We start from the raw sequence: 25,970 nt of genomic DNA, 5'->3' as shown, positions 1-25,970 counted from the left end.
AGCGCGATGTGCACTCTTAATCGTAAATGCGTATCGTAGAAAATTTCAGTGACTCGTGTGCACTATATGGTAATGTATACTTAGTTCTACCGGGGAACTGTTGGGGGCAGCACTGAGTTCACATCTCGCGAATGGAGTTTCCTGCCTCGGGTTCTCAATGTGTTCTATGGATGTCCGAAGTCATCGGGCATGGTTGGACAGCATCGTCGGTTTTGTTTAATGATTCTCTGTAAATAGTCAAGTTTTATTCACAAGTGGACGTTAAGTAGACGTAGTCATCAGAAAATGGCAATTAATACAGTTTTAAATACGGCAAAGAGGTAGCACGACAAACATGACTCCGAAACGAAAGGTAAATACATTTGATTTTATAAAGTTAGGTTAGCTATCAACACATTAATAATTGTCGGTAATGGTAAGTTGGATTTACATTTCTCATTAATGAGTTGACAAGATGGTAGGGCTATCTATGTAATTTAGTATGAAAAATAAGGAAATTTAGAGTGTTGGATATAATACAATGAGAATTTTGTTACAGACTACGAGCTCGGAGTCAACGTCAACCAGTACTTCGGGGTCGTCATCTAGTACATCCTCGAGTTCTGGCAGTGAGTCCAGCTCCTCGGATTCAGAAAACTCTAGTAGTTCAGCCAATAGTCAAAAGGTCTCTGATTCGGAGAGAGCCAAGAAGAAAACCTCGTTCCCTCCCGTACGTCATGTTAAATCGAAAGGTGAAGCGAACACGGGCCCGCCGCTGGAAAGCAAAAGCAAAGAAAGGCCTCCGCAGAAACCTAAGCCTGTCTCTTACTCTTCCGAGTCCGAGGAAGCACCAAACAAATTAAAACCTGTCAAACGGAAACCTCCTGCTAAACCCAAAGCCACTGCTACGGTTGCACCGGTTATCAAGGCACAGCGACCCGTTAGCAAGCCCATACCCGCTACCGTTCCACATAAAAGTGCTTCGAGCACGAAGCCAGTTATTAATAAGTCAAGTAAGATACCTAGTAAGTTATCAAGAAACTTACATAAAAATTGAAGAAATTTCGATTCATAGAAAACCAAACGAACCCAATTAATTACCCTATTTTGTTTAATATATCCATTAATTGCAGGTAGCATTGTTGCAAATAGTAAAACTAAGGAAAGGACCACAAAGGTTATCTCAGAACCACTTCAAAAGAAATTAAAGCAGAAAAGTATATTTAGTCCCGAGAATAGTAGCGAAAGCGACACTGCTGCTCCGTCGAAAGCCAGTGTTATTAAGGCAACTAGTAGTCCTTTAAAATGTCCTAAACCTCCACAAACGAAATCAAAGCCTAGCGAGATCAAACCACGACCCTCTGTTGTAAATAGGCCAAGTGAGTAAAATTTGAAAATAATCCTTTCATAGTCGTAAATAATTATAAATATAATCATTTAGTGACTAATGATGATTGTTACATTAGGTTTGGTTACAAAACCACAACCTCAAAAGTCAGATAGTTCAGCAAGTTCAAAAAGTTGTTCCGGAGGATCTGGTGGCTCGGCCTCGTCTGGCTCATCCGACAGTAGTTCCGACTCAGAATCATCGGAGAGTGTTACGAGTCCTCAGCCCCAAACAAAAAAGAAAGAACCACAAACTACAAGTTCCACTAGCGTACTAGCAAAAAGACCCTCGGCTGCAGTGGTAGCTGTTAAACAACAGAAAAATGCTAAACGCCAAGGTTTGTTGTTAAAGTTATTTTGATAATTCTCCACTTTTCAATGCGTGTAAAATAAAGTGTAAAATAGTGAATGAATTATCCACTACTAATAACTAGCTTTTAACAGGAGCTGTAAAAACTGACGACGAAGGTGATGCATCGGACAGTGACAAGGAGTTGGACGATAATGGAGAAAGCGGATCATCGAAAGTGGCTGCAAAGGGGAAGCGAAAACTGCAGCCTCGTAAAGGCAGCAAGCATTTGCAAATGCAGGCAAAGCTGGGCAGTGATTCCGAGTCGGACACAGGTACGATCAAGTCATTATATTCCTCCCAGTTAATTTATCCCAGGAGTCCTATAATAGTTCATCCCCATTATCGATCTCCATTGACCAAGTAGACCCTCTCTAAAAATAATGTAGGTATTGCGAAATAACAACCAAAGATTAAAGTTGAAATAATCAATTCTGTGACAGCGAGTGCTAACAAACTAAAGGTGTCGTATATAAACTCCTTACCGTTCCGTAGGTTGAATATAATAATAACTAATTGTGCAGTCAGAATCAATTTATCCGACCAGAATTAACAATTTAAATAATCCCCTGCTGCATAAGATCACAGTCAAATAGAAAATCGGACCAATTGAACAAATTGAGTCTCTTAAATGAGCTCTCGTTCAATTTGAGCAAACGTATAATCGGGCTGCCTGTAAGCAGCACTGGGTGCTAGAAGAGAGAAGTATGGAGGAAGTGGATGTAGGACCCAATGCTGCCCCCATAACACAAAAACGCAGTATTTGCGGTTCTGGACGGATGGATTGGACATATACGTAACCAGTCCTGGCGCGTAGGATACCACTGGTCGATGGGATATTATCATAAGTGATAGAGCGAAAGCATGTCCAAGGTGTCCTAGGATGCAGATACAGTCTTTTTGCTTACGGCGGCAGTATGGTTCTCAGGTACGGAAACGGTAGCCTGTAAGCGTACCCTGCAAATTCCCCTGATGCGGTGTGATTTGTCGGGAGCAGCCGAAGGTAAAAGGAGCGCCAGCAAGTCCCCGGTGAAACGAACCGGACCCACGACCAGCGTGAGGCACTCTTCGGCGATCCCCAGGACTGGCCAAGCTGGAACGAGCGTCGCTCCCGTTGCCGGGACCAGGAGTACCCAGGGAACGTACAACAGGAACAGGACCGCGACGAAGGAGCGAGAATGTCCCCTGGCCGCGTCCTGCGACTCCAGCGGACACCTCTCCGGAAGATTCGACAGCCACTTCACCCTGGAGGCTTGTCCTCTCTATCACAACACCACTCCTCAAGCCTGCGGGTAAGTCGGCTAAATTTCAGTACTTTCTCTCTGTATCAATAGAAGGCTAATTCCGAATTACCACTCGCTTCTCCAGGGAGTTTCACAAGGAGAGAAAGAAGCGGGAGGAGGAGCGGAAAAAGGCCATCGCGAATCTGGGGAAAAAGTCGCCGAAGGGGCTGCATCAGACCAACGAGCAGCGGAACTATCAGCTGAAGGTGAAGGAGCTGAGAAGCAAATGGAAAGGCGCCGATGGTGATAGCAACGAAAGCGACAGCGGAGGGGAACCCCAGGGGATCGAGAAGGACCGGCAGCCTAGACTGAAAAATCTCACCCCGGACTATGATCTCAAGCTCTTCATGGAGGCGCAGGCTATTGCTAGCGAAAAAATCGTAGGTCATCGGTTCTTAACGCGAATCTGACTCATTTTAAACCGACTCATTAGGTATTACGTAATTAATATTCCTCATTGGTGCAGGAAAAGGAGCTGAGGGAGCTGGAGTACGATGGCGAAGGCAGAAACGGCGGAGGCACGCGATTCGTCGAGATGGGCAAATGGGAGATGGAGGTTTGGTACCAGAGCCCCTACCCCGAGGAGTTCAGCAGAGCTCCGAAGCTCTACCTTTGCGAGTTCTGTCTACGATATGCTAAAAGTCGTCAGGTCTTGCGCAGGCATCGAGACAAGTGCCTATGGAGGCATCCACCGGGACACGAGGTGTACAGGTTCGATCACTTGTTTCCGTTAAGCCGAATCGAATGCAGAGTTGGGTATAATTTTATTTTCAACCTCCGCGTACTTTGACATCCCAGGAAAGACAAGATCGGAGTCTGGGAAGTGGACGGCAAGCGGTACAAGCAGTACTGCCAGAATCTCTGTCTGCTGGCCAAGTTCTTCCTGGACCACAAGACTCTCTACTACGACGTCGAGCCTTTCCTATTTTATGTGATGACAATCAACGACTCGGAGGGCTGCCATACCGTCGGTTACTTCAGCAAGGTATTTCCAGGCCTGATTATAAAATTAATATTAAATCGCTTTGAGATACGCTACCGTCGTTAAGCAAGGGAAATTGGTCGTCGAGTATTCCTTTCGGAGCACGGGGTAGAGGAGGGTCTTAATCATTTTCTGTAGGCCTTCTGCGTCGAAATGCACGGACTGGTGGAGTCCAAGTAGCCGGTAGCGAGCGAATGCAAAGAAAGAAAATCGAAAAGTCCCACTCTGGGACGCTGCGAAGGGTCAGGGAACTTAAAGGTCGAAGTCCTCCTGCCACGCGGAGGTACGAGGTATTCACCCCTTTCGTGACTGCTATATTATATGTATCGCAGAAGCGTTGTCGGATTTTCTGGTGAATCGCTAGGTTTAGCGAGGTGGAGAAAATCCAGAGATTCGAAGATAGAGCTGGAGGATACGAGCTAGGGAGTGGCAAATCCTTCCTCTCGTGTCGTAGTCCCCGACTGCGCATGCGTACTCGCACAATGCACGGCTACGGGAGGTATGCGCAAATGCAAGAAAAGAGACAGAAGGCGATGCACTGTTGCCGCTCCGTACAATGGGGATGACTGACAGTCCCGAATGGACGTAACATAACCGTCGATGGATTATTTCATAAGGAAGTTATCCTTATCGTTAGACGTATATTTCGAGGGGCGAGTTATTTTTATTCCCAACGTTTTCAGTCAATTATACGTGATTCTACATAAATAATTCTCGGATGAATAATTTAGCGGGGAATTCAATTTGCGGTCGAAATCGGACCGGGACTGCGATAATGCATCGCAGGTGCGTCGCGGCCCTTTCTTCGACGGAGTTGCGCCGCAGGTGCGAATCGGCAGAGGCACGCCAGCTCTCTTTTTTCCCGACATTACCTTCGGAGAAGGTCCGATCGAACGTTAAGGTGATTCTAGGGCGAGTTTTTGTTACAAGCCCGATTACCGAGATCACGGTTTCTCCGAATCGGCCCGACGTTTAACGCGAAATAACATTTATCAGCTCCTCCGTCCGCGCGTCTCAAAAACAAGATGGCGGCCGGACCCGCATTGCGGTACGCTCTCGACTCGGTATAACGTCTAATTTTCACGTATCCCCCCACCGTGGCTATCACCTGCAATCGACAAATACTTGCTCAAAAATTCTAACAAAACCTGCATCGATTTACAGGGGCCCCGAAAATCATTAATTACCAAAATATCGGAATAAACTAGCGCGGCAAGTAGTTCTCCCACGTCAATTGCCGACTCGAAAAGCAGCATAAGAATCCGGCTCTCGGGGGTGCGTCCCCCCGGAAAGGGAAAGAAAGAAAGGAAAAAATGAAACTTTCGATAGATCGGATCTCCCAGGAACCCGAGACCGCGGTGGAGTATCCCTCGGGGATGTAACGAAAATCCACTTTGTCCGGGGAGAAGTCCCTTTGTCGGGCGGGCCGCGACACCTCGGCGAAATAATCGAGGCGACGCGACGGTACCGGGCCGAGCCGGGCCCGAGGATCCCCGAACGCGGCCGAGTCCGCCCGATTCCACGGTCCCTTAATCCGAGGAGATGCCGGGACGCGGCGCGCCGGCTCGCGCGGTGACGGGTTAAGGTTAGGTTCGTCTGGGAAAAATGGAGTCGCCTCCCCGGCCGGGAGTAGGAGGGGGGGAAGGGGTCGAGCGTCTTGCCAGGGTCAGAGGTCATTGAACGTCGGGTAAAGATTTCACGTCGGCGATGCTGTGCGGTAAATAGGCGTCGCGAGAACCGCCGCGCGGCGGGGGGTCCGCCCAGACCGAGCACATACCCTACCCTTATAACGACCTTACGCGGTCCTACGCACCCCTCCCCCTCTATCCTCCTACCCCCCACCCCCTGCCCGGGTTCGAGCAACTTCACGTCCTTACGCGACCTCGCGCGGTCTTACGTCGCGTATTCCGGCAACGGGGAGAGGAGGCACCCTACCTCGGAGAGGTTACCGACGTTGCAGTTTCACGGCGTTTTTCTTTTTTTTTTTTTCTTTCTTTTTCTTTTCCGAGGTTAATTCCCGGAACCGTCTGGAAACTTCGCGTAGGCGTCTCGAAGCGTTGCGGGTCGATCGGGGAAAGTATCGTAGCAGGAATTACGGCGGAGAGGAAAGTCGAGGGAACAAATATCTTTGTATTCGTGGGAATTAAGAGATGGGGGGAGGAATTATTCTTGGGGAGAGTATCGGCCGGTGTTAGAGGTTATAGGCGTCCTCGGGCCAAGTCTCGGGGACCGTGTCTACTTATAGTGCGGTGGCACGGGAGTTACGTCCCCAGGTAACTGGTGCACGTCCGCTCGGGGAGGGACTCGGTTCCTCGAAAATCTCGATACTTTCCCGGGAAGTCCGAGGCGGATTTTCGCGGCCGGTCGTCGTCGATATCCGGAGCGGCGTCTGACCGTCTGCGCAGATCGTTCCGAGCCGGCCGCGACCGAGGCCAAAATACGAATTCGTCAAAAACCCTCCCCGGGATTTCAGACGCCACGCTTAAAAAAAAAACGCATTACAAACCAGGATACGGTCACTCGCACCGGGGATTAAAATCGGTAATTGCGATATCTCCCTGCGAGCTAAAAAGAGCACGTCCATGACATACAATTATTACCTTCCCTCCGAGCGTTTTAAATCCGACAGGATCTTATACTCGATATCTGCGATAGAACCGAAAATCGATTATCGTAAACCGGAAAAGTTTTCCCCAATTCCAAGGGTGTACCGAGAGTTCGATTTCGCGCGCGGGGGGAGGGGGAGGGGGGGATTTTCTCGGCCGTCCCGAAACTCTCCTTTCCGGTTTATCCCCGCGAAATCCCGGCAATAATCGCATAACGCGGCTCGACCTTTTCCCCCGACGTGGACAGGGCCGGCCCGGCCGGCGGCGGTGCCCCCGCTCGTCCAGGTAAACCGCGGCGGGGAGTATCGATGGTCCATCAGGTGCGGCGCCTGCGCATGGTGGAAAGAGGGGAGGGGGGGGGGAAGGGCGGCCGGCGGTGCAGGTCGGCGCGGTGGCGGTGCAGCGGCGGCGGCGGCCGTCGCGGCGCCTCCTGCTCTCCTGCAGCATTGTCGAGTCGAAATCTTTATCGACGTTCAACGACCCCGACCCTGGCTAGACGGCCGCGTCGGGCGTACTCGGCCGAGCTCGGGCGCGCTCGGCTCGCGCCGGCCGGCCGGCCGGCGGCGCGGCTGGGAGGGGAGCCGAGCGGCGGCCAGTCGGGTGGGGGCGCCCGCCGCGACGCGTTGCGGCGCCGCCGCCCGGGGTGGGGGGAGGGCGTCGCCTCGCGTCAGGTCGTCAACCTTTCTGCAGCACTGCGACGTCGGGGTCGTTATTATCCCTCCCCCCCCCCCTCCAACCCCTCGCCACCCTGCGCGCCGCCGCGGCTTAAATCGCGGCGTCGGCGCCGCGACGCCCCGCGCCCCCGGGGGAGGCGGCCGCCGCCGCCGCCGGCCGCGGGGCCTCGGCGCTTCTTCCTCCAGGAAGTTCGGGGTGTCGTCCTTGCCCCATCGATCCGCCGACGCCGACGCCGCGGCCCGGACTGAACGCTCCCCCTTCCCCCCCGCGGCCCTTTCTTCACGGGCAAGACCCGGCGATACACACCCTCCGGGGCTCCGGATTTCGGGAAAGGGTTGCATCGGCCCCGGACGACCGGAAAGGAAGGGCTGATTTGACGAAGTTATTGGCCGATGCCTCCGTTTGGCGGAAATTCCGATTTCGATGGAGGGAGCGCCATTTTGACCGGTTTTCCCCCCCTATGGATTTTTTATTCTCGGGGGTGGATGATCGGACGCCAGTTGGCGAGCGAAATGGAATTGGGGATTTTTTTGCCCGGGGAAAGTTTGACCGTATTAATAGAGTCCTTAACCCTTTCGGCGCTAAGTACTTTCGGCGTATGGGCGAATTTCGTCTGGGCGTGCTAGCGATGTTCGACCAAACGTCGGACGCATATGTGCGCCCATAGCACTCAAGGGGTAAGGAGTTCCGTTGGAAGCGATGTCGTAACCTTGTGCAACGTATCCGTTGGATATATCTGCACCACTCGGTTAACTGATGTTTGTCAATTAAATTGAATTTTTAATTAGCGACGGTAAGGTGTGTCGGAGCGCATTGGGGTATTACTTTTCTCGCGAGATCTCACGAAATTGGGCGCGGCGTGAACCTGAGATTTCGGGTCCACGGGGTGATTTCGCACCGACGATAATTCGACGCGGAGCACGTGTTGCGATTTGTAGAGGAGGATTTTTCGCGGCGAGGATAGGTTGGGGCCCCACGAGTCCGGTGTCGAAGACACCGTACACCTGTATCGGTCGGTTACAGGAAGGACACACGAGCCGAATGCGCGGTGTGTTTCGAGTAAACGAGACGACCGCGTCTCCCCTTACGGCCTTACGCGGCTCCTCGTCTCCCGGACGAGACGCATCCGCTCGAGGAGCGGACGGAATCGGCCGGTCGAGGACGACACCGGGCAGATTTCCGATACGGGGCTCGATGGGACGACCTACGAGGGCCACTCTTTCCCCAGGTGTTCCAGGTCGAGGCGAGCCGATGAAAATCCGACCAATGAACTCGACCGGGTGCGCCGGGAGGTCTCCCCATTAAGGGGATGTCAAAGTGCCGTCGGAGAGGCTTCGTTTATGAAACTTCCCTCCTAATTGGGTGTACCGAATAATTTCAGCTCGATCGTTCATAAAATTATATAACGAACCTTGTGTCTCGTTTCATACTTTAAATCGTGAATATGGAGACTCTAAGGCAGGTCCTGAAACTCGACATATCTCACTTTCGTATAAACCATTTTTTAAATTCCCATAAAGATAGTTGAAAAGAATTGAAATTTCATGAGTTTCAGGACCTCCCTTATAGCCTCCCTATTCACCTTGTGAAGATTCAAACCATTCGGTAAATCCCTTTGGGAGAAAAGTTTCATAAACAAGACCTCTTCGGTGTCTCACATCACCTTAAGGCGATTCGATAAGGACGACCTTAGGGTCTCGTTAATGAAACTTTCTCCCGGACATTGCGAATCGCGTAGGTAAATTACGCATACATACATATAACGCATCTACAGGGCGTTCATAAAATGTACGGCTATAAATCGTCGTAAGACGTGCTCGCCTCGAGATCAACGAGACGAAGAAAAATCCACCGGTCGCGTTTTTTCAAGGAAAAGCTCCATAAAGTTTAAATTCTAGGCGTCGCGTCGCGTCGCCAGTCGGACACGTCTCGGCGCGTCGCGATCCCGGGCTGCGTCACGGTGCAGCATCTTGCAGCAAGCTGCAGGAGCCGCGGGGCGATTTCACTCGGCCTGGAGTTTCCCTTAAAAAATACTACCGCCGGTAATTTTCCTTAAAAATACTCGCAGACTGGTCGGGGGGGAGATGACGTAGAGCCGGCGGAGTACGCAGCCACGGGAGGGGAGGGGAGCCGGTGCGGCGTAGAGGTCGTCGATACGACAGGGTCCTCCTAGGGTGCGGAGGTTGGGGTAGGCTCGCCGGCCGTGGTGCGGCGCGGTGCAGTCCTCGCTCCTGCGCGCCCCTCGCCCTCCAGGACCCTGGGACACCGCGAACCCCTGCGCCCCGAGACTGGGCTCGATCGATGCCAGACAGTCCCGTTCACACGGCCGAATCCCGCCGAATGCGAGAGGGAACCTAACCCGCCTAGGGAGGGACGAATTTCGGATTTTCCTTCCTCCTTCCTTTCGCCCCCTGGGATTTGCTTTTTCCGAGACGCGTCGAAAAGGGCAGGAAAGAGGAACTGTAGGATCCTTACTCTTGGAGGACACCCTCGACGGTCTCCAGTAACTAGACAATGACGGCGAAAGTGTTTGCTATCTTGTCGAAACTTGATGTAGAACTAAAAAAACCGACGTTGGGAAAAAATGGTCGTGAAATTTTAACAAAGAAATGTATGGAAGAAAAAATATATATATCGGTCGAACGAGCGATCCGCGATTTTCTTGCTCTTTCGTGTAATGTCCTTAAGGGGATATAAGAATAGCAGGCGAAAGGCTAATCGTTCGTGAAACTTTTCTACGAAGTGTACCGAATCGTTTCAAACTTTACTACGTGAATGCGGAGGCCTTAAGGTAGGTCCTGAAACTCGTGGGATTTCATTTTTAATAAAAAATCTTGAAACATCTATAAAGAAATTAAGAATGAAATTGAAACTTAGTGTATGAGGACCTTCCTCATAGCTTCCATATTCACATTTTCAAGTTTGAAACGATTCGGTACATTCGGCTCGAAGAAGAGTTTCATGAACGAGACGTCTTCGCGTCGCCTTAAACTACCTCCAGGGAGATTTTCGCTTTTAAAAAATAAAAAAAGCGCCGTGGATTGAATAACCCACCCTCGGTAATGATTTTAGATTTTTCTATGCGTATCGTAGAGTTGGACATTTTTAGAGAAGATTCGTAGCCGAGGAAAAAATCCCGGAGGGGCCACGCCCGTTCGTCCCACGTCCTACGGCGGGGTCTGGTTATCACGGGCAAAGAGCTCGCCATAATTTTTTCCTTTTCCGTGCCCTTCCTCTTTTTTTTTTCCTCCCCTTTCGAATTACCGAACCCACTTGCCCATTGTCCGGAACCCTTACCCTAGGGAGGAGTATCTTAAAAGTCATCTTACGCAATTAACGGCCCCCGAAGACGCGGCCAATTGGCGGGGCTCGAGCATCTGGCGAACGCGGTTAACCCGCCGTTATTCACCTTGCGGTAATAAAACAACCCCGCTCGGCTCTTCCTCCGTTAGCGTCGTTAACTCGCCGGTCGCCGTTAATTCGGCAGGCAACGCGCTCCGTCTTTTAAATACCTAACGATGTTGTCCGAGGGGTTGCCTCTCGTCCGGCGCAGGGAGATCAAGATATCGGCGAGGAGTCACTTTCGGAGCCCCTTAAGGTGACACGTGTCATCTACACACACCAAAAATTCAAAATGCTTATAAAACTTTTCGCCAAATTGGGTGCACCGGATCATTTGGAACTTCACGAGATTATAGACCCTAAGGAAGAACGCGATGCTCGTGAAATTTTTCAATGAAAACCTTTTCTTATTTAGCCTGGACTAAAAGCCAAACCCAATTTTTTTTTTTTTTTTTGTGAAACATCATATTTCACGAGCATCGCGCTCTCCCTTAGGACCTCCATAACCACGTGCTAAAGTTTCAGATAATTCGGTGCACCCAGTTTTATATATGTCGAATGACCCTTTCATATCACCTTAAGGTGACGTACAAGTTGCATCCGAGAGGTCAGTTGTTCGCAAAAGTATTCCCCGAATTGGGGGTTCCAATTTGTTTCAAATCTTACCACACAAATCAAGAGACCGTGAGGTTGATCCTGAAACTCGGAAAATTTAGTATTTGAATTAAACAAAAATACGAAATTACGTGTAAATGAATTTAAAAAGAAGAAATTAAATTTCCTGGGTGTCGGGAGCTTTCGTTTTATTTCAAAGTACGTGATAAAATTGATATCCAGAGCGTAGGCGAATTCCGGGAAAAATGTTGATATTTTATTCTTCCCGATACTTTATATTTTTTTCCTTCCACGGTGCAGGCAAGGCGACGAACGGCACGACAATGCGCGAGGTTCGTTATGCGCCGCCACTTATGTCCCCAGACTGGTGACAAAGGGCAACCCCCTAGCATCCGAGTATAGGGGCGGGAATAAAAGGTCCCTACTTGTCGGACCAATGCTAATTTCGACCAGGGTTGACCCAGGTTAGGATTAAGTACGCGGATTAAGTACCGCCTCGGTGTCGGCTGTAATAATATCGCTTGCAGACATCTTACGTGCCCCAGGACCCGAAAGTACGAGAAAGGCCCTTCGAAGAAGGCGGGCATCTTTCAAATTCCGTTTTCTTTTCCCCCGACCGAAAGCCCTAATGGGGATTGGGGTTAAAGGGAGCCGCTCCTGGAACAACATGGCGGAAAGTGCATTTAGTGTAAGAGATGCGTGGAGGGGTGTTCGGGGAGGATAGTTCTAGGGTTTTCGGGCCTAGGGATTTTTCGCCGACTCCCGAGACCCTCGTCCTCACTTTATGCACACCGTGTATATCGCGAGGAACGCTTTGTTCGGTATAAAGAAAGTGGAGGAGGAAACTCGGTGCATCTAAATATAGAAGTGACCGTCCCAAGGAACTGCACGATCGTTAAGCCAAGTCCACACGAGATTCGCCAGCCATCGGCCCGAGGGAACCGCGGAGACCGAGCGCTGACCTTGAAACGGTTAGTCCCCTGGAATCGGATGATTTCATCCGATTTCGCCCAATTTCAAGAGGTAGCCGCCAATTTGGCAGGAAGGACACCTCGAGATGAAGAGGCGTTCAGTCGTTGAACCTGGGAACCGGGGCGAGGACCAAGATGTGACCTTGAAATTGTTGGGGATGCATGTAAAGAGATTTCATTGGATTTAATTTGACTTCTGTCGAAACTGGGTGGACGAGAATGTCGAGACGAGGTCAGCCTTCGGGCTGGGAGGTCAAACGTTGACCTTGAAATGGGGAATTTCCTGGAGGGCAAAACTGCATAATTTCCAAAGTTCGGGAAATTTCAGATTCTCAACTGTCTGACTACCGCAGTCACGAGAACCTGACGTTGACCTTGAAATGGACAATATTTCTGGTTTATTTTTTTTTTTATTTTTTTCGTTGGGTTAACCATGAAGTATCGGATGAATGAGGTTAGGGTGGCCGATTATACAAAAATGAAGATGGCTATCGGACCGATCGGCCGAGGGATACATGGAACGTTTCTTCTTCGACTAGCTGACTCAACGGCTCGCGATTCGCCAGCGGAATTTACAGCTCGGTCGCAGCTGCTGCACCCGACGACTCGCCATTTCGGGGGATTTTGCACGTGCGGATTTGAGAAAACGAAAACCAGGGACCGAGAACGAAGTGCCTCAAAGTGGGAAAACAGATAGAGGGATGTAACAAAATGTCCCTCGACGTTCTCCCCAGGTTGGAGGGGAACTCGGTTTCTCGTTTGTTGAGTCGGACTGCACCGGTAACTCGTGCATAAACTCTGGAATGTTCCCTTCGTCTCTAACGAAACGGCGGCATTATCGCGAGAGATGCAATTCTACCGCTCCGGAGGTGAATGCTCGATTCGAGTGAGACTTAACGAGATTTCGCCGGCGGATGAGCAGTTTTACCCAAGTGGAAGCGACGTTAAGAATTGTAAGGTGCCAGGAGACACGTCCACGGCGCCGTTAACACGCGGCGCCACCTACGCGCCGTTTATTGCGTTAGCACGAAAGTCTACACGAGAGATCGCGGACCAATATCCACGGGTGTTCTCTCGGCCGAGAACGAAAGAGAGAGTTATCCGACGACGATTAAATACCAGTACGATGCGCGATAACGTAAAAAGTATTCCCGAAGTATAAAGGGAGAGATTTCACCTGCCACAAAGTGTAGAGGAGTCCCCACTTCGTTATCGCGATGAAAATCGACGCGACTAGAGCTAGGAATTCTTAAAACTAAACTAAACCTAAGAATCCCTCCGCTCGAGACGGAGGGAACGGTTAGGGAGGAAAAAGGAGAATCCCCGTGTACGCGGGTCCAGCCACGCGAGGGATCTAATTGAAAACGAGGGGATTTTCTTTCTTCCTCCGCGCAAGAAGTTCAGTCGTGGCCGAGTGGTGGGGCGCGCGGCCCTGAAGCCGCGCGAGACCGCGCGAGACTACTGGCCCAAGGCCGTCGCGGGGCCCAGATTCTTCCTTGCAGCCCCCGCTCGCGGCTTCCGCCCTCCCCTCCCCCTGCGGCGTCCCTCGCGCCCGCGCGTGCGCGCGCCTATGGCCCTCTCTTTCTCTCCCCGTCTGCGTCCGCCTGCCGCTCCCGCGCTGCGTCCGGGCTCCCCTTATTTAGCCTTTCGGCTCTAGCCGGCCCGGGGTCCGGGCCCGAACTGCGCGTTTGTCCTTCAGCCGATGCCCTACTCGGCCGACGGCCGCCGACTCGGACGACTCGGCCGAGCCGGACGGCCAGTTAGCAACAGCCCGCTAACGGTCGACCTAACGGGTGGCCCGAAATTACCCGACCGGCCGGTGAATGGCGAGCGGCTGGTCGCCGCCATCTTGCCTCTTTTCGTGGCGCCATGGCGCAGTCGACGCCTCTGACGCTCCGCACCGAAACTCGACCACTGGCCGGCCGGAATTTTCTCGTTAAGGGGATGTGAAAGTGGCATCCGAAAAGTCAATCGTTCATGAAATTTCTTCCACAAACCGGACCTATCGAATCGTTTCAAACATTACAGCGTGAACACAAAGGCCCTAATGTAGGTCCTCAAACTGATGAAATTTCATTTTTTATATAAAAATGTTAAAAGCACGTATAAACAAATTAAAAAAAAATTGAAATTTTATGAGCGTCAGGACCTTCTTCCCAGCTTCCATATTCACATTGCCAAGTTTCAAACGATTCGGCGCACTCAGTTCGGAGAAATGTTTCATAGACGAGACCATTTCACGGCAGTTTCACATCACCTTAACGAGGTGATCTAATCTCTCGGAGATGGACCTCTCGTCGTTAATCTTCCCTACCGGCCGTCCTGAATTTTCTGCTCCAGGGATTACCGTCGAGGTTTTGACCGTTACGGGTCTCGAATGTTTGGATATGGGCCACTGGTTCTCTTTTTACCGCGATTAAGGGTGTGGCTTTTCCCTGGGAACGGAGTTAGCGCGAACTTCGTGGACGGAATCTACGACTCCTTCGAGTCGTTATGGTTTGTTGACTGCCTTGGACGTGTCGTGAGCCTGACCTAATCTGACCTAAGACACGACGAAGGATTGCGTGCGACTTTTGCCAGCCGAGGGCTCTCCGAAAGAACGCTTAACCGAATTACTTTCTGTCCCCGCCTTAATTAGCGCTTTACTCCGGGCTGTTCGGAACTCCTGCTGCGCTTGGCAGCGTAAATGAATAGATAAAGCGAAGAAAGGGACGCTAACGGAGGAGCCGCTCCTTCTTTCTGCCTTTATTTTCGACTTTACTTGCCCCGTCTTTGCTCCTTTGAGGACAGCCGAAGAGGATTTTGGGACGCGACCTCAGCCTCGTGGCGTCCTCACTCTCTCTTTCTGCGGTGGGTTCGTTTAAAAGGAGAAATTAAAAAGGAGAGGAAGGGAAGAGCCAAGGATTGCGCTTACGCTTATCCTTGCGCTCCATCTCCTTGGCGCGCGCGCGCGCGTCCTCGTTAACTATAACTGGGACCGAGGCTGATTTAAATTTCGCGCCAAACCCGCTCCTGAAATTCACGCTTCTTAACCTCACTTCGGAACCGGTTTAACCTGGAAGAGAGCGGGAATGAATTTTTTACGAGACGCGACGCGGTACCCGGGACGCGTATATCCGGAGTCTAATGAAATTTCTTCGCGGTATGTTCCAGGAGAAGAATTCCTTCTTGAACTACAATGTCTCCTGCATTTTAACCCTCCCGCCATACCAGCGGCAAGGGTACGGACGCCTCCTGATCGACTTCAGTGAGTATGCACTCCGCCTTTTCAATCGTACCTTTTTCTTCGAGCTTTTGCCCTCTTCCGAGCGACTGGGCAGGTTTCCACCTCTGGAACAAAGAGAAAATCATAAAGAACGACTCCCGTGACACCTCCGACTGGCGCGCCATCTTTCAAGCCATTAAAATATCCGTTAAATTCCCAAAGTGTCCCGGAAAGCGGTTAAAATACGTGACATGTAATTGCCTGGGTACGGTAGAGTGATTCCGGCGAGGCGGAGAAAGCGCGGGCCGCCGGAAAAGTGATTTATTCTTGCTTGTACCCGTCTCCGCGGATAAATCCAAGATGGCGGCGCTCTTATATATCAGGTACTGGCGTACGCGAAATTGCCGGGCGTCGCGTTCCGCCTTTATTCCCCGGTGTCCTTGGGTATAGACAAAGGAAAGTTTCGAAGGATACCTTGAGGAACTCATCCTCTCTCTCTCTCGCTCCTCCTCATTTTCGTTTTACACGAGCCAACCTAGGCCCGACACCTCCTCCGGAATGCAAACGCTTCGTCATCGTTCCGACGATAACGCATCCGGAGTCTCGTAGACCCTCGCGATGCGTATTTCCAAACCCTTCGACTCTTTGTGCCTCTCCCAACGTATATACTAAAAATACGACGAAAAGCCCAACCACGACGGCAGATACGCCCGCCGTGTTCCCGGCACGAAGGGAGTCGAGGGGAGCTCCCCGGCCGCCATCTTGGTTCTCGGAGGATCCGGAAAAAAGGAACCGTTCGAGGCCGCTCCATCGAAACCTCATCAACTCTGGATCCGATATCAAGGAAACCACCCCCGGGGCGCAGCCCGGGGATATTTTCCCCGCGCTTTAATCCCCGAGCCGGATAAAAAAATGGCGGCCGAGTCGAAAACTCGTTCGTCTCCTCCAAGGCAAGGGGTTAACCGGGTGCGCATTCGAAGCGTAGATAACGAAGCGTGGTCTCTTTGTCGTGACGTCATTTTCATTGATGCCGGCGCCGCGAGGCGGGGGCAGGGGGTCGCGCGGGGGATGGAGCGCGTCAGAGAAGGGGTGTCTCGCCGAGGCCAGCGTACTATAGGCCGCGGTGTAGGTACACGCGGGCGCACACATAGGGGTGCCCGCATGTGTGCGGCTCGGCAGGCTTCGGGCGGTCTCGGGAGAGTTCGGCGGGGTTCGCCCGACCACCGTAGCGCCGGCGGGCGGCGCAGTGGGTGGCGGAGGGTGGCGGTGAAGTATGGAGCGTACGGAGGAGTGAAGTGGTTGGCGGAAAGTGCGACGCCCGGTGCGTCTCGCCGCATCGATCGAGCCGCCGCGACCGGGAACCGGGAACCGGGAACCCCGGGGCACGGGAACCGCGGCGGTGCTCCCGGTTCCGGCCCTCCATTGTCCGGCGGGATGGAAATTGGGAAAGAATTAAACGGGACCGGGTTTCACCGGCTCTTCCGGGAGAAGAGGCTCAAATCGAGGAAACGGAGAGCCTTTAGGATGCTCACCCTCCCCGGGCATTCCCTTTTCCCGGCGATCTAATTAACCGCAAATACCTGGCAGACGTGGACTTCGATCGCGCCCCTCCACCTATAAATCCCAACCGACCAGCGTCCCCCAAAAGTATTCACTTACAAAAGTCACAATCTAACGGAAACCAACGTCCAGGCGAAATTTACCCTCCCCGCTCGAAAAGAGATTACGCGACAGCCCTTTTAATGCCCGTACACCAGGAATTAATGGGCCGGCTTGAAGTCCGGGTACAAAGAGGTCCAGACCGCCCTAGACAACCTCACGGGAGGTCTCACGAAGGATCCCCACAGCTCCTGGAGCCTCGTCTCGCGTTTCCACCCCCAGCACCCACCTCGGTCGAAAGGCAGGCAGCCCCAGAATTCCTGGAAACCGCGCGAAGATTCCTGGAAAACTCGAAAACCGCAGGACGGGGGGGAAAAAAGGGAGAAGGACGGAGGACTCGAAGGTCCGGCGAGAGAGAAAGAGCGAGAAGGGTGGCGGGCGGTGGCGACGGTTTGGCTCGCGATCCTATGACCTCCCGTGACCTCGGCACGCTCCCTGTTCCGAGAGAGGGAGAGAAAGAGAAAGAGGACCAGCCCGGGCGCCGAAGGGGGGCGCATCCTCCTTGGTCCTGGCGGGGAGGGTCCCTTCCCTCCCCGCCCCGTCCCTCCTCGTCCCATCCACCCCCGCGCCCCTCGGCCAAAAGTCTGCAAACCGAACGAGACGCGTAATGAATGCGCCCAGCCTTCCCGAAGTAATCGGGGCCGTTGCGGCGGAACGGGCGGAACGGGTGGAACGCCGGCGCGCTCCTGGGAGATCGCTCCCGGATGGTCGTTGACCCTGGATCGAATCCCGCGGGACCGGCCGGAACGCCGGGGATGACGTATCGACGCCCGCGGCGGGCTGGCCGAGGGCTACGCGTTCGATGGCTTTTGATCGTAAACCCCCTCCCCCGGCAGCCCTCGCCACCGCTCGAGAGGACGACCCTCGGGGGAGGGCCGAGCCCGACCGCTCGATTTTCGAGTCTGGAAACTACGGGCTTCGGTTAAGAGGTCACGTGACCTGGGAAATTACCGAAACGTCGATGGGTTGCGTTTTCTTTCGGCCTTTCGAGGTTAGGAACGGAGATCTTGCGATTTGAGGGCTGGTGTAAGGGATTCGGCGGTTTTGGGAGATTCGTTCACTCGGGGGGAGGATTTTCTGACCTCGATATGCAGTGTAGGGGAATTCGGCGGACGGTGGCCTGGAGAGGAAGTGCCGAGATGGGGCGCGTCGCCATCTTGTCTGGCGCGACCACCCCGCTCGCGGCGGGCGGACGCCCTATGAGCACCCCTGGCGGGTTAACGCCCGGACCTGGCGTGGATGAGTTCGTTGGCTCGTGGGGGTACAGAGAGTTCTGGGAGCTCCTGCCTAGCGGGGCGGATTTTGACTCCACAGGGTGTGATGGCGTTTTTCAGACCTCCTGGGTTAACCTCCCTTGGTGGTCGGCGGTTATTTATCGCTGTTTCTGTCGTTTTGCGGCGTTTCGACGTTTATCACCTGCCAATCGGAGTTTCTAGGCTCGGACGCGATTTTTCAGATGACCTGGCGTGCCTTGGAAGCTTAAGGTGAAGTGAAACACGTCGAGGAACTTGATCGACGTCGGTAAAGAAGATTTTTCTAAATGCCTACGTTGCCGAGGTTCGTTTTTATATTGACAACTGGGTCGAATTATATTGGGTATTGTACCAAATGGCATACTCCACCTGTCGTTTTCATACACTAAATATCAAGAATTCGAAGTAAAACTCCAGAAATCCTCTAGATTCGTGCTTTCTGGGGCCCTAATTGACTGCAGAGCGACCCCCTGCGCCATCTGTGATTTACAGGTCAATTAAATTTTCACGCCAAGACCTCGTATTCCCATCGTTTTAGCATAGAAGCGCATACAACACTATTTTGACATTTACCCCGTTCAAATGCGAGTTTATCGATTACCAGAGTGTTCTAAATTGTCGTAAAATTGTCCTGACCCTTTCGTTTCTTATATCAGAGCCTTCGATAATTGTATATCGATCGAAATATGAGAGCTCGACGCCATTATGGTTCTATCTGGGGTAAGTTACAAAATTTTTTTCCAAAAATCCAAATTTTCAATGTGTCAGGACAATTCTTAGATGATCAGGAGTGTCAAACTCAACATTCTTAGATGATCAGGAGTGTCAAACAATGGCTCGACGCCATTTTGGTTCTATCTGGGCTAAGTTAAAAATTGTTTTCCAAAAATCCAAATTTTCAATGTGTCAGGACAATTCCTAGATGATCAGGAGTGTCAAAGTTTCGGACAGTTTGGTCTAATATCCTTAAAAAAAAGTGTTGTATTCGAATCGAATGATTTGAAGGGGGTTTCACTTCACCTTAACGACCTGTCGATAATCGTTCCATGGTAATCGACAGTACCGAGCGATGGGGTCTCTCGGGCGGACTTGGGTCCGACTGGACGTCGACCCTTTCTTTGTGCCTTGCCAGGAAATCGGAGTTTTAGGGCTAGGGTTACCCCTTCCGACGGTCGTGCTCGGAAAATAGAGGTACCCGGGATCCTTTCCCATTCGGATTTCTACCAGGAACGAACCGCACTGCGGAGGCTAACAACCCGTGAAGCTCAGGCGGAATCCGAAACCCGTCGGCGAACTCTCCCGGTGGAATCGCCAATTAAACCAAGCGGAACGAGCGTTCAACCCGGCTTCATCGGGAGCATCGGAGAACGCAAGATCCTCCCAGGATCGCCGATCGTGCTCCTCGATCCTCGACATCACTATTTATACATTTCCTGTAGATTAAGGTGAAGTGAAACACCTCGAGGAACTTGATTAACGTCGATAAAGAAGATTTTTCTAAATGCCTACGTTGCCGACGTTTGTTTTTATATTGACAGCTGTATCGAATTATATCGGGCATTGTACCAAATGGCATACTCCACCTGTCGTTTTCGTACAATAATTATCAAGAAATCGAAGTAAAACTCCAGAAATCCTCTGGATTCATGCTTTCTGGGGCCCTAATTAACTGCAGAGGGACACCCTGCGCCATCTGTGATTTCCAAGTCAATTAAATTTTCACCCCGAGACCTCGTATTACCATCGTTTTGGCATAGAAGCGCATACAACACTTTTTTTGCCTTTATCCCGTTCAAATGCGAGTTTATCGATTACCAGAGTGTTCTAAATTGTCGTAAAATTGTCCTGACCCTTTCGATTCTCATATCAGAGCCTTCGATAATTGTATATTGATCGAAATATGAGAGCTCGACGGCATTTTGGTTCTGGTCTGGGCTGATTTAAAAGATTTTTTTGAGAAATCCAAATTTTGAATGTGTCAGGACAACTTTTAGACGATCAGGAGGGATGTGTCAGAGTTTCGGGCAGTTTGGTCTAATACCCTTAAAACAAAGTGTTGTATTCGAATCGACTGATTTGAAGGGGGTTTCACTTCACCTTAAAATACTCCAAGCTGAGAATTTGTGGGGAATTTTTTTAATCATATTGGGGTGGTGTTGCGGTATGTTTCGATAGAGGGAATTAATTAAGGCTTGAAAATTAGCGGTACGCGGTGTATTATTTTAGTTTTGGACCTGAATAAATATATTGACTTTTATCGGAAATCGAGCATCGTGGATGCCGCGCGACGCCCATATCGGAAAGACACGCCCGCGAACGGGTCGGGACGTTTCCGCCAATAAGTTACGGCTTACCTCGGCTCCCCTCTGGAAGTTTGTCTTCCCCGAGGTCCCCGAATCTCGTCCGGGAGCCTCCCAAAAGATAAACAGTCCTTAACTCTTTTGGACCGAGTTTTTCCACCCCTCGATCGGGGGGCGCGACGACGGAATTACAGTCGTCTGGCCGGTAAAGTCGCTCGCCCCTTTGCCGACCCCTCCTAGCTTGTCCATTGGCCTCTGACTTCGAGGGAGGAATTCCTCCCTTGTTAATAAACATCTTTATTACCCTCCTGGAATGTACGGAGGGAATTCATTTCCCGTTAATATACATTTTTCAGACGATTCCCGAGCGACTCGGTGAGGGTTGGAAATGTGTAAATTATTCTACCTAATGTTATACATAATACATAAAGATGTAAATTGGCTATGGACGATTTGGATGGTTCGCGACGGGATGGGACTACCCCAACGTTCCAATTAAAATTCTTAATCGAGGATGAGTTGGCGCGTCGTTAGAATTAATCGTCCGTTTTTACCTGGTTAACTAACGGCGGATTTTAATCTCCGGTCAGATGAACTTTAGACGGCACTGGAGAATTAATCCGAGAAAAGAAATGCATTGTTCATGCAATCGACTTTAAGTCATGGAGGGACTGTTCATCTTTTCCAGGCTACTTACTGACAAGGGTGGAGAAGAAGATCGGCTCCCCGGAAAAGCCTCTCTCGGACTTGGGACTGATATCTTATCGCAGCTACTGGAAGGACGTTCTGCTGCAGTATCTCTGCAACTTCGGCGGAAAAGAGCTCTCCGTGAAAGGTGAGCCATTTTAGGGATAAGTCTAGAGGAAGCCATCGCTCCGCCCTTTAGAAGAAAATTCCTCCTCTAGGAATTTATAAGGCAAAAAATATTAAATCTTCTATTTCTATCCAATTTCCGATTTTATTTCATGGCCCCTTCTTTCTAGATTTGGCAGTTCCAGCCATCGGTCTTATTATATGTAAAACCACGTTGTCGGGAATAATCATTTGCATACTGTGCCAAGTTTTTACCTTTTTATCCCCTTTTCTACAGACTGCGGCGTGTTTCGCCTTTCGGTGTACAAATTTTCTAGTGCACCTCGTCCTTTCTGTCTCGCATTGAATCCTCTCCCTCGTTTCAGACATCAGCAAAGAGATGGCTATCGACTCGTACGACATAGTCAGCACGTTGCAGGCTCTCGGCATGATGAAGTACTGGAAGGGCAAGCACATCATCCTGAAAAAACAGGTGAGTCCACCCCTAGCCTTTGCCGAATCCTCAAGAGACGAAAGGAAAGAGAAAAATCGAGACTCGGCCCTACTAACTAATGGCTGTCCAAGGATATGTATTTTTTTTTATTAACTTTACAAGAGTATACCTACAAAATGTCGGGTTTCCTTTTAAGCGAAGTACCGCATAGGTGTTATCATAAAAGGCGAACTCCTAGTCGAGGGCTCAAAAGTTAACGCCGATAATCCTGGACGTGTAATCGGTGAAAGTGACCCTTAATTATTTACAGGCAGCAGCTGGTAAATCGCTCTCCAGTACTGTTACTCGCATATTAGTCAGGAGTAGGATCATCTGCCGGGACATACGTGGACGTGGATATAGCGCACTCGTATTTGAAGATATATAATCTAACGTGACAGAGAAGGGTCAGGACTATGGCGAAGACTCGATATATATCACGTGCCCCGTACAATTCGAAATCACGGTCGCGAAAACGTACGTTTCCTAGTATTTAAAATAAAATTACTATCTTTTGGAATATTTTACAGCCATTGGTTGATCATTCCGGTTGATATTCACCCCTGATTTCTTTAAATTAACGCTTAAACGAGACGAAAGAACGTCGCGAGGCATTTTTCAAGATGGCGGACGCCGCGTCCCTCGGCAGCACTCTTCCACTTTGCAACCGGCTGTCAAATAATACCCGAGGTTTCGAGCAGTGCGCCACCTGCCCTGAGCGTACAATTACACCAGACTGTACGTAATGTGGTACACTTCGTATCGCTTATGTGCCCTCTTCCGTTCCGTAACGAGCCCTCGAATCACAGTAATAAGTCCCTCCGTGGATTATGGCCCGGCATTCGGAAGAACGTTAATGCTTGTCATTACGGCGATCCTTCGGACGATACTCTTTAAATCGGACTCGAATGCCCGCGCGACTGCGACTTGTTTTACAGGTTGACTAGCCCAGCCCCTTAAACGGGCAAAAGACTTCAAAAGAGGTCGAAGGAGCTCAAAGGGTCCCCGATATTCAAAGTATTCCTGACTGCTTCGTTAAACTCGAAGAGTTCAAACGTCTCGCGGGAACAAGAAGTACATGCTAATGGAGAGTGCTCCGGGACCGTGGAAGAAACTGTTTGCAGAGTCTGGCCGCGGATTTAATGCCGAATCGTTAAAGAGGTTAGGACGAGGCGATTAAAAAGTCAGGAGGGTCTCGGTGGTTTATTTTTTCTGGGCTACAATGTGGGCTTAGAATTGTATATACAAGTCATTCGGTGGTAGGTATACGTCGCTGAGTCAGATTTTCCAACGTTTGTTGCAAGATTTCTCTTGGGGGGCTGATTTTTCTAGCTGCTGCGCAAGCGCGACGCTTCCTCCGCCGGTTCGAGTTGGCTACTGACGGCGAGACCTCGGACGGGGGTGTGTCCGCCAGGGGGATGCTCGGATAATACGGTTGAAATAATTTCAGGACGTGATCGACGACTACAAGGAGCGGGTGAAGCGACGAGGACCCGTCTACAAAGAAATCGATCCCGAGTGCCTGAAATGGAACCCCTTCCAGCCACCCAAGACGCCTTCCACCTCCAACTAGAGAGGCCAACTGCCGACGCACCTTCGACCGGTCGACCCTTTCTTTGCGGGAAGCCATAAGCCATAAGCCACCTCCACCGGATTTTGCGATCCGCTGGACGCCACCCTAATGGCCATCTTCTGGGCTGGACTCTCCCTTTGAAACCTGCCGAGGTTCCTCCAGGACGCGCCGATGCTCTGCATCCAGGGAGAATGCCTTCGGAGCCGGAACTAATCCGACCACTCGAAAGGATTTATGGTGATACTTTTAGTTGCGTCGAGTCAGGAAACGCCGACTACGTGTTAATAGATTTTTAAGGGCGTCCCGAGGGTGCCTCCAAATCCCGAATCGAAATGCACGTCGAGGGACGTCGTAAAGCGGGATGGGAAGGTAATTGCAGAAATATATCCGATGCCGTCGAAATGGCACTCGGAGGACGTCCATGGCATGTCCCGGGGACGGTGTACATATTTCCCGAAGAAAAATGTCCCCGGGATGTCGAGCCCTTGGAGGCTCCCGAGGGATCTACGAAGGCAATCGTTGATTAGTTTAATTTTTACCGGGTTTTCTCCTACGGTCGAGCGTACCGTCAACGCGGAGAAATATCTGCGAGATCCTAGATCTAAGGGTTCCCAAAAAGCGACGAAAGATCGCAGATCTCCTGAACGGTTAATCGGTTAAACCCTTCACCTTGTACAGAAAGCGTGGAGCGTTGCTTGGAATCGTTGTGCTCGATTATTCGCCCGGAAGTCGAGGAAAACTCTGGAAAATTTCGGGAGCTTTTTCTCCTAAGAATTTCCAAGGTGAACATTCTCTAAAGTGTGCTACTAAAGGTTGAAAGCGTTCCGCGCGTTGCTCTCCCGTAATTTCATTGAAACTCCTAATTTAACGATTAATCTCATCCGCTTTTCTGATTTTTACAAATACTCCAGAATTTTTTTTTTTTTCTCGGAGTGTCGAGATTGGGTGATAATCATGATGGGAAAGATCAATCGGTGCAGTAACATCATGTCATTTGTATAGATCCCTTTGTAGTTTTTTTTTTTTTTTTTCCGATACTTTAAATCAACGTTAATAGATCAGTTTTTAATTTGACTCGTTCGTCGGAAAACCTTATCGGACTTATCGTTTTTCCGGGGCGCACTCGCAAGTTCAATATCAATGTATCCGGACAAGAGGGTACATTTCCGGAAAGCACGCGACATTTCCGGGCTTTCACCGAGACCTCTTTGAACTTGTAGGTCGTGTACTCGCTTTTGCATATGTTTGCTCGGAACTCGAAGCTTTGGACTGTTTAAGCTTATTTTCCTTGCTCTCGTTGAGAATTCGCTGAATCAGCGACGACCGCGAAATGGAAAGTCGACACGGAACGACTTCCGGTCGATTTTCCGACCGAGCAAGAGAGATTGACGGGCAAATCAATCTGACCGCAATTATTCCCGATGAGGCTGGGAATGTTATTAAAAAAGAACACGAGATTGTATTATATAGTACAAGAATGTTAGCGCGAATTGAAAATTGAATTAAAGAAAAAAAAATGGAAAAACGAGGTGAATCCTGGAAAATTAATCACAATGATTTCGTGTCTTTTAGATCAAACATATCTTTTAGATTTGAGAAGGGTGCGTATAAGAAATTTTTGATAAAAACCACGTTTTAGGGAACTGATGACAATTCGGTTTTCTTTCTTTTGGATTCACCTCCGTCGCAACTTTCGATGACTTTCGAATCTGAGGCGGTCTTGTAAACTGACCGTTTGTTAAAAAAAAAAAAAATGATATGTCTCATTGCATGAGATTTCAATCAATTGTAATGTAAATACGCCACGTTGACCGGAAATAAAAAAGGTAACGTGCGACGAGGAATGAAAAGTCGAGCGAGAACAATATAGTGTAATAATTCCTGCGAGGTCATTGTTTGTACGAGTCGAATCATTATACGTCTGGGCGAGAAATAAACATTCTTGCAACAATTCTGAACTAACCGATCCTGTTGGTACATTTTTAAAAACTGCCTTTCGCATCGTGAAATCGGAAGAAGAAAGCAAGATGGCTGACCACGCGCCCCGCCATCTCGAAAATTCCACTAAAATCACTTGTTTGCATTCAAAACTAACCTGATGTACGTTCCCCTCGATCTATCACGTGGTAAATAGCTGCGGTGACGTTTATTTCCTCCTTAGACACCGCCGACAAATGTATAACGACGTGAGAACATCCCAGATGACAGGTCCCGCCGCCATATTGGGAATTTCCGATGATAAGCGCGAGTGAGAATAAACATTTCTTCCCCCGAGCGCGATAACGCGATCCCTGCTACATAAATATTTACCTACCGAAGTTCCCAGCAGTGATTTGCATTAGTCTAGTGCCGGTACATTTTCCGCGTCGTCTGGAAGAAGCAAGACTCGGATGCTTCGCGCCGTGTTAGCATCCAGGCGGCCGCCATTTTTCTTCTCTTTTTTTCTTCATTCCTCGGCCACTGGTTAATCGTCCCTAAGTGCGAAACGGTGAAGACTCGCCATCGAA

The 25,970-nt window shown here is 50.4% G+C and overlaps 1 protein-coding gene across 4 annotated transcripts; it reads left to right on the top strand.

Annotated features, from left to right (window-relative positions):
* The first annotated feature begins 194 nt into the window (after positions 1-194).
* Positions 195-25,384, top strand: LOC105694894 (histone acetyltransferase KAT7). 4 transcript variants are annotated; one of them, XM_012416027.2, is made up of 13 exons: positions 195-352; positions 539-992; positions 1,113-1,358; positions 1,446-1,703; positions 1,810-1,989; positions 2,643-3,006; positions 3,083-3,377; positions 3,464-3,708; positions 3,796-3,982; positions 15,342-15,435; positions 21,294-21,440; positions 21,784-21,890; positions 23,341-25,384. In XM_012416027.2, exons 1-13 carry the CDS (start codon positions 335-337, stop codon positions 23,461-23,463), a joined length of 2,718 nt encoding a protein of 905 aa, XP_012271450.1. In that variant the 5' UTR covers positions 195-334; the 3' UTR covers positions 23,464-25,384. The 4 variants fall into 4 exon arrangements, with proteins under 4 accessions (XP_012271450.1, XP_012271449.1, XP_012271447.1 ...); XM_012416026.1 differs by lacking the exon at positions 23,341-25,384 and adding an exon at positions 22,162-22,340 and having other exon boundaries at positions 539-1,004; XM_012416024.2 differs by having other exon boundaries at positions 335-352; positions 539-1,004.
* The last annotated feature ends 586 nt before the right edge of the window (positions 25,385-25,970 follow it).

The sequence above is a fragment of the Orussus abietinus genome, unplaced genomic scaffold (genome assembly GCF_000612105.2).
Source record: "Orussus abietinus isolate OABI.00-Male unplaced genomic scaffold, Oabi_2.0 scaffold79, whole genome shotgun sequence".
Classification (NCBI taxonomy): Eukaryota; Metazoa; Arthropoda; class Insecta; order Hymenoptera; family Orussidae; genus Orussus; species Orussus abietinus.
This window is presented reverse-complemented; position numbering and strand designations above follow the sequence as displayed.

Coding starts and splice junctions, on each gene's coding strand:
- LOC105694894 (XM_012416024.2), top strand. Junction 1,990..2,642: donor TGATTCCGAGTCGGACACAG/GTACGATCAAGT, acceptor TATGGTTCTCAG/GTACGGAAACGGTAGCCTGT. Junction 3,007..3,082: donor ACCACTCCTCAAGCCTGCGG/GTAAGTCGGCTA, acceptor TCGCTTCTCCAG/GGAGTTTCACAAGGAGAGAA.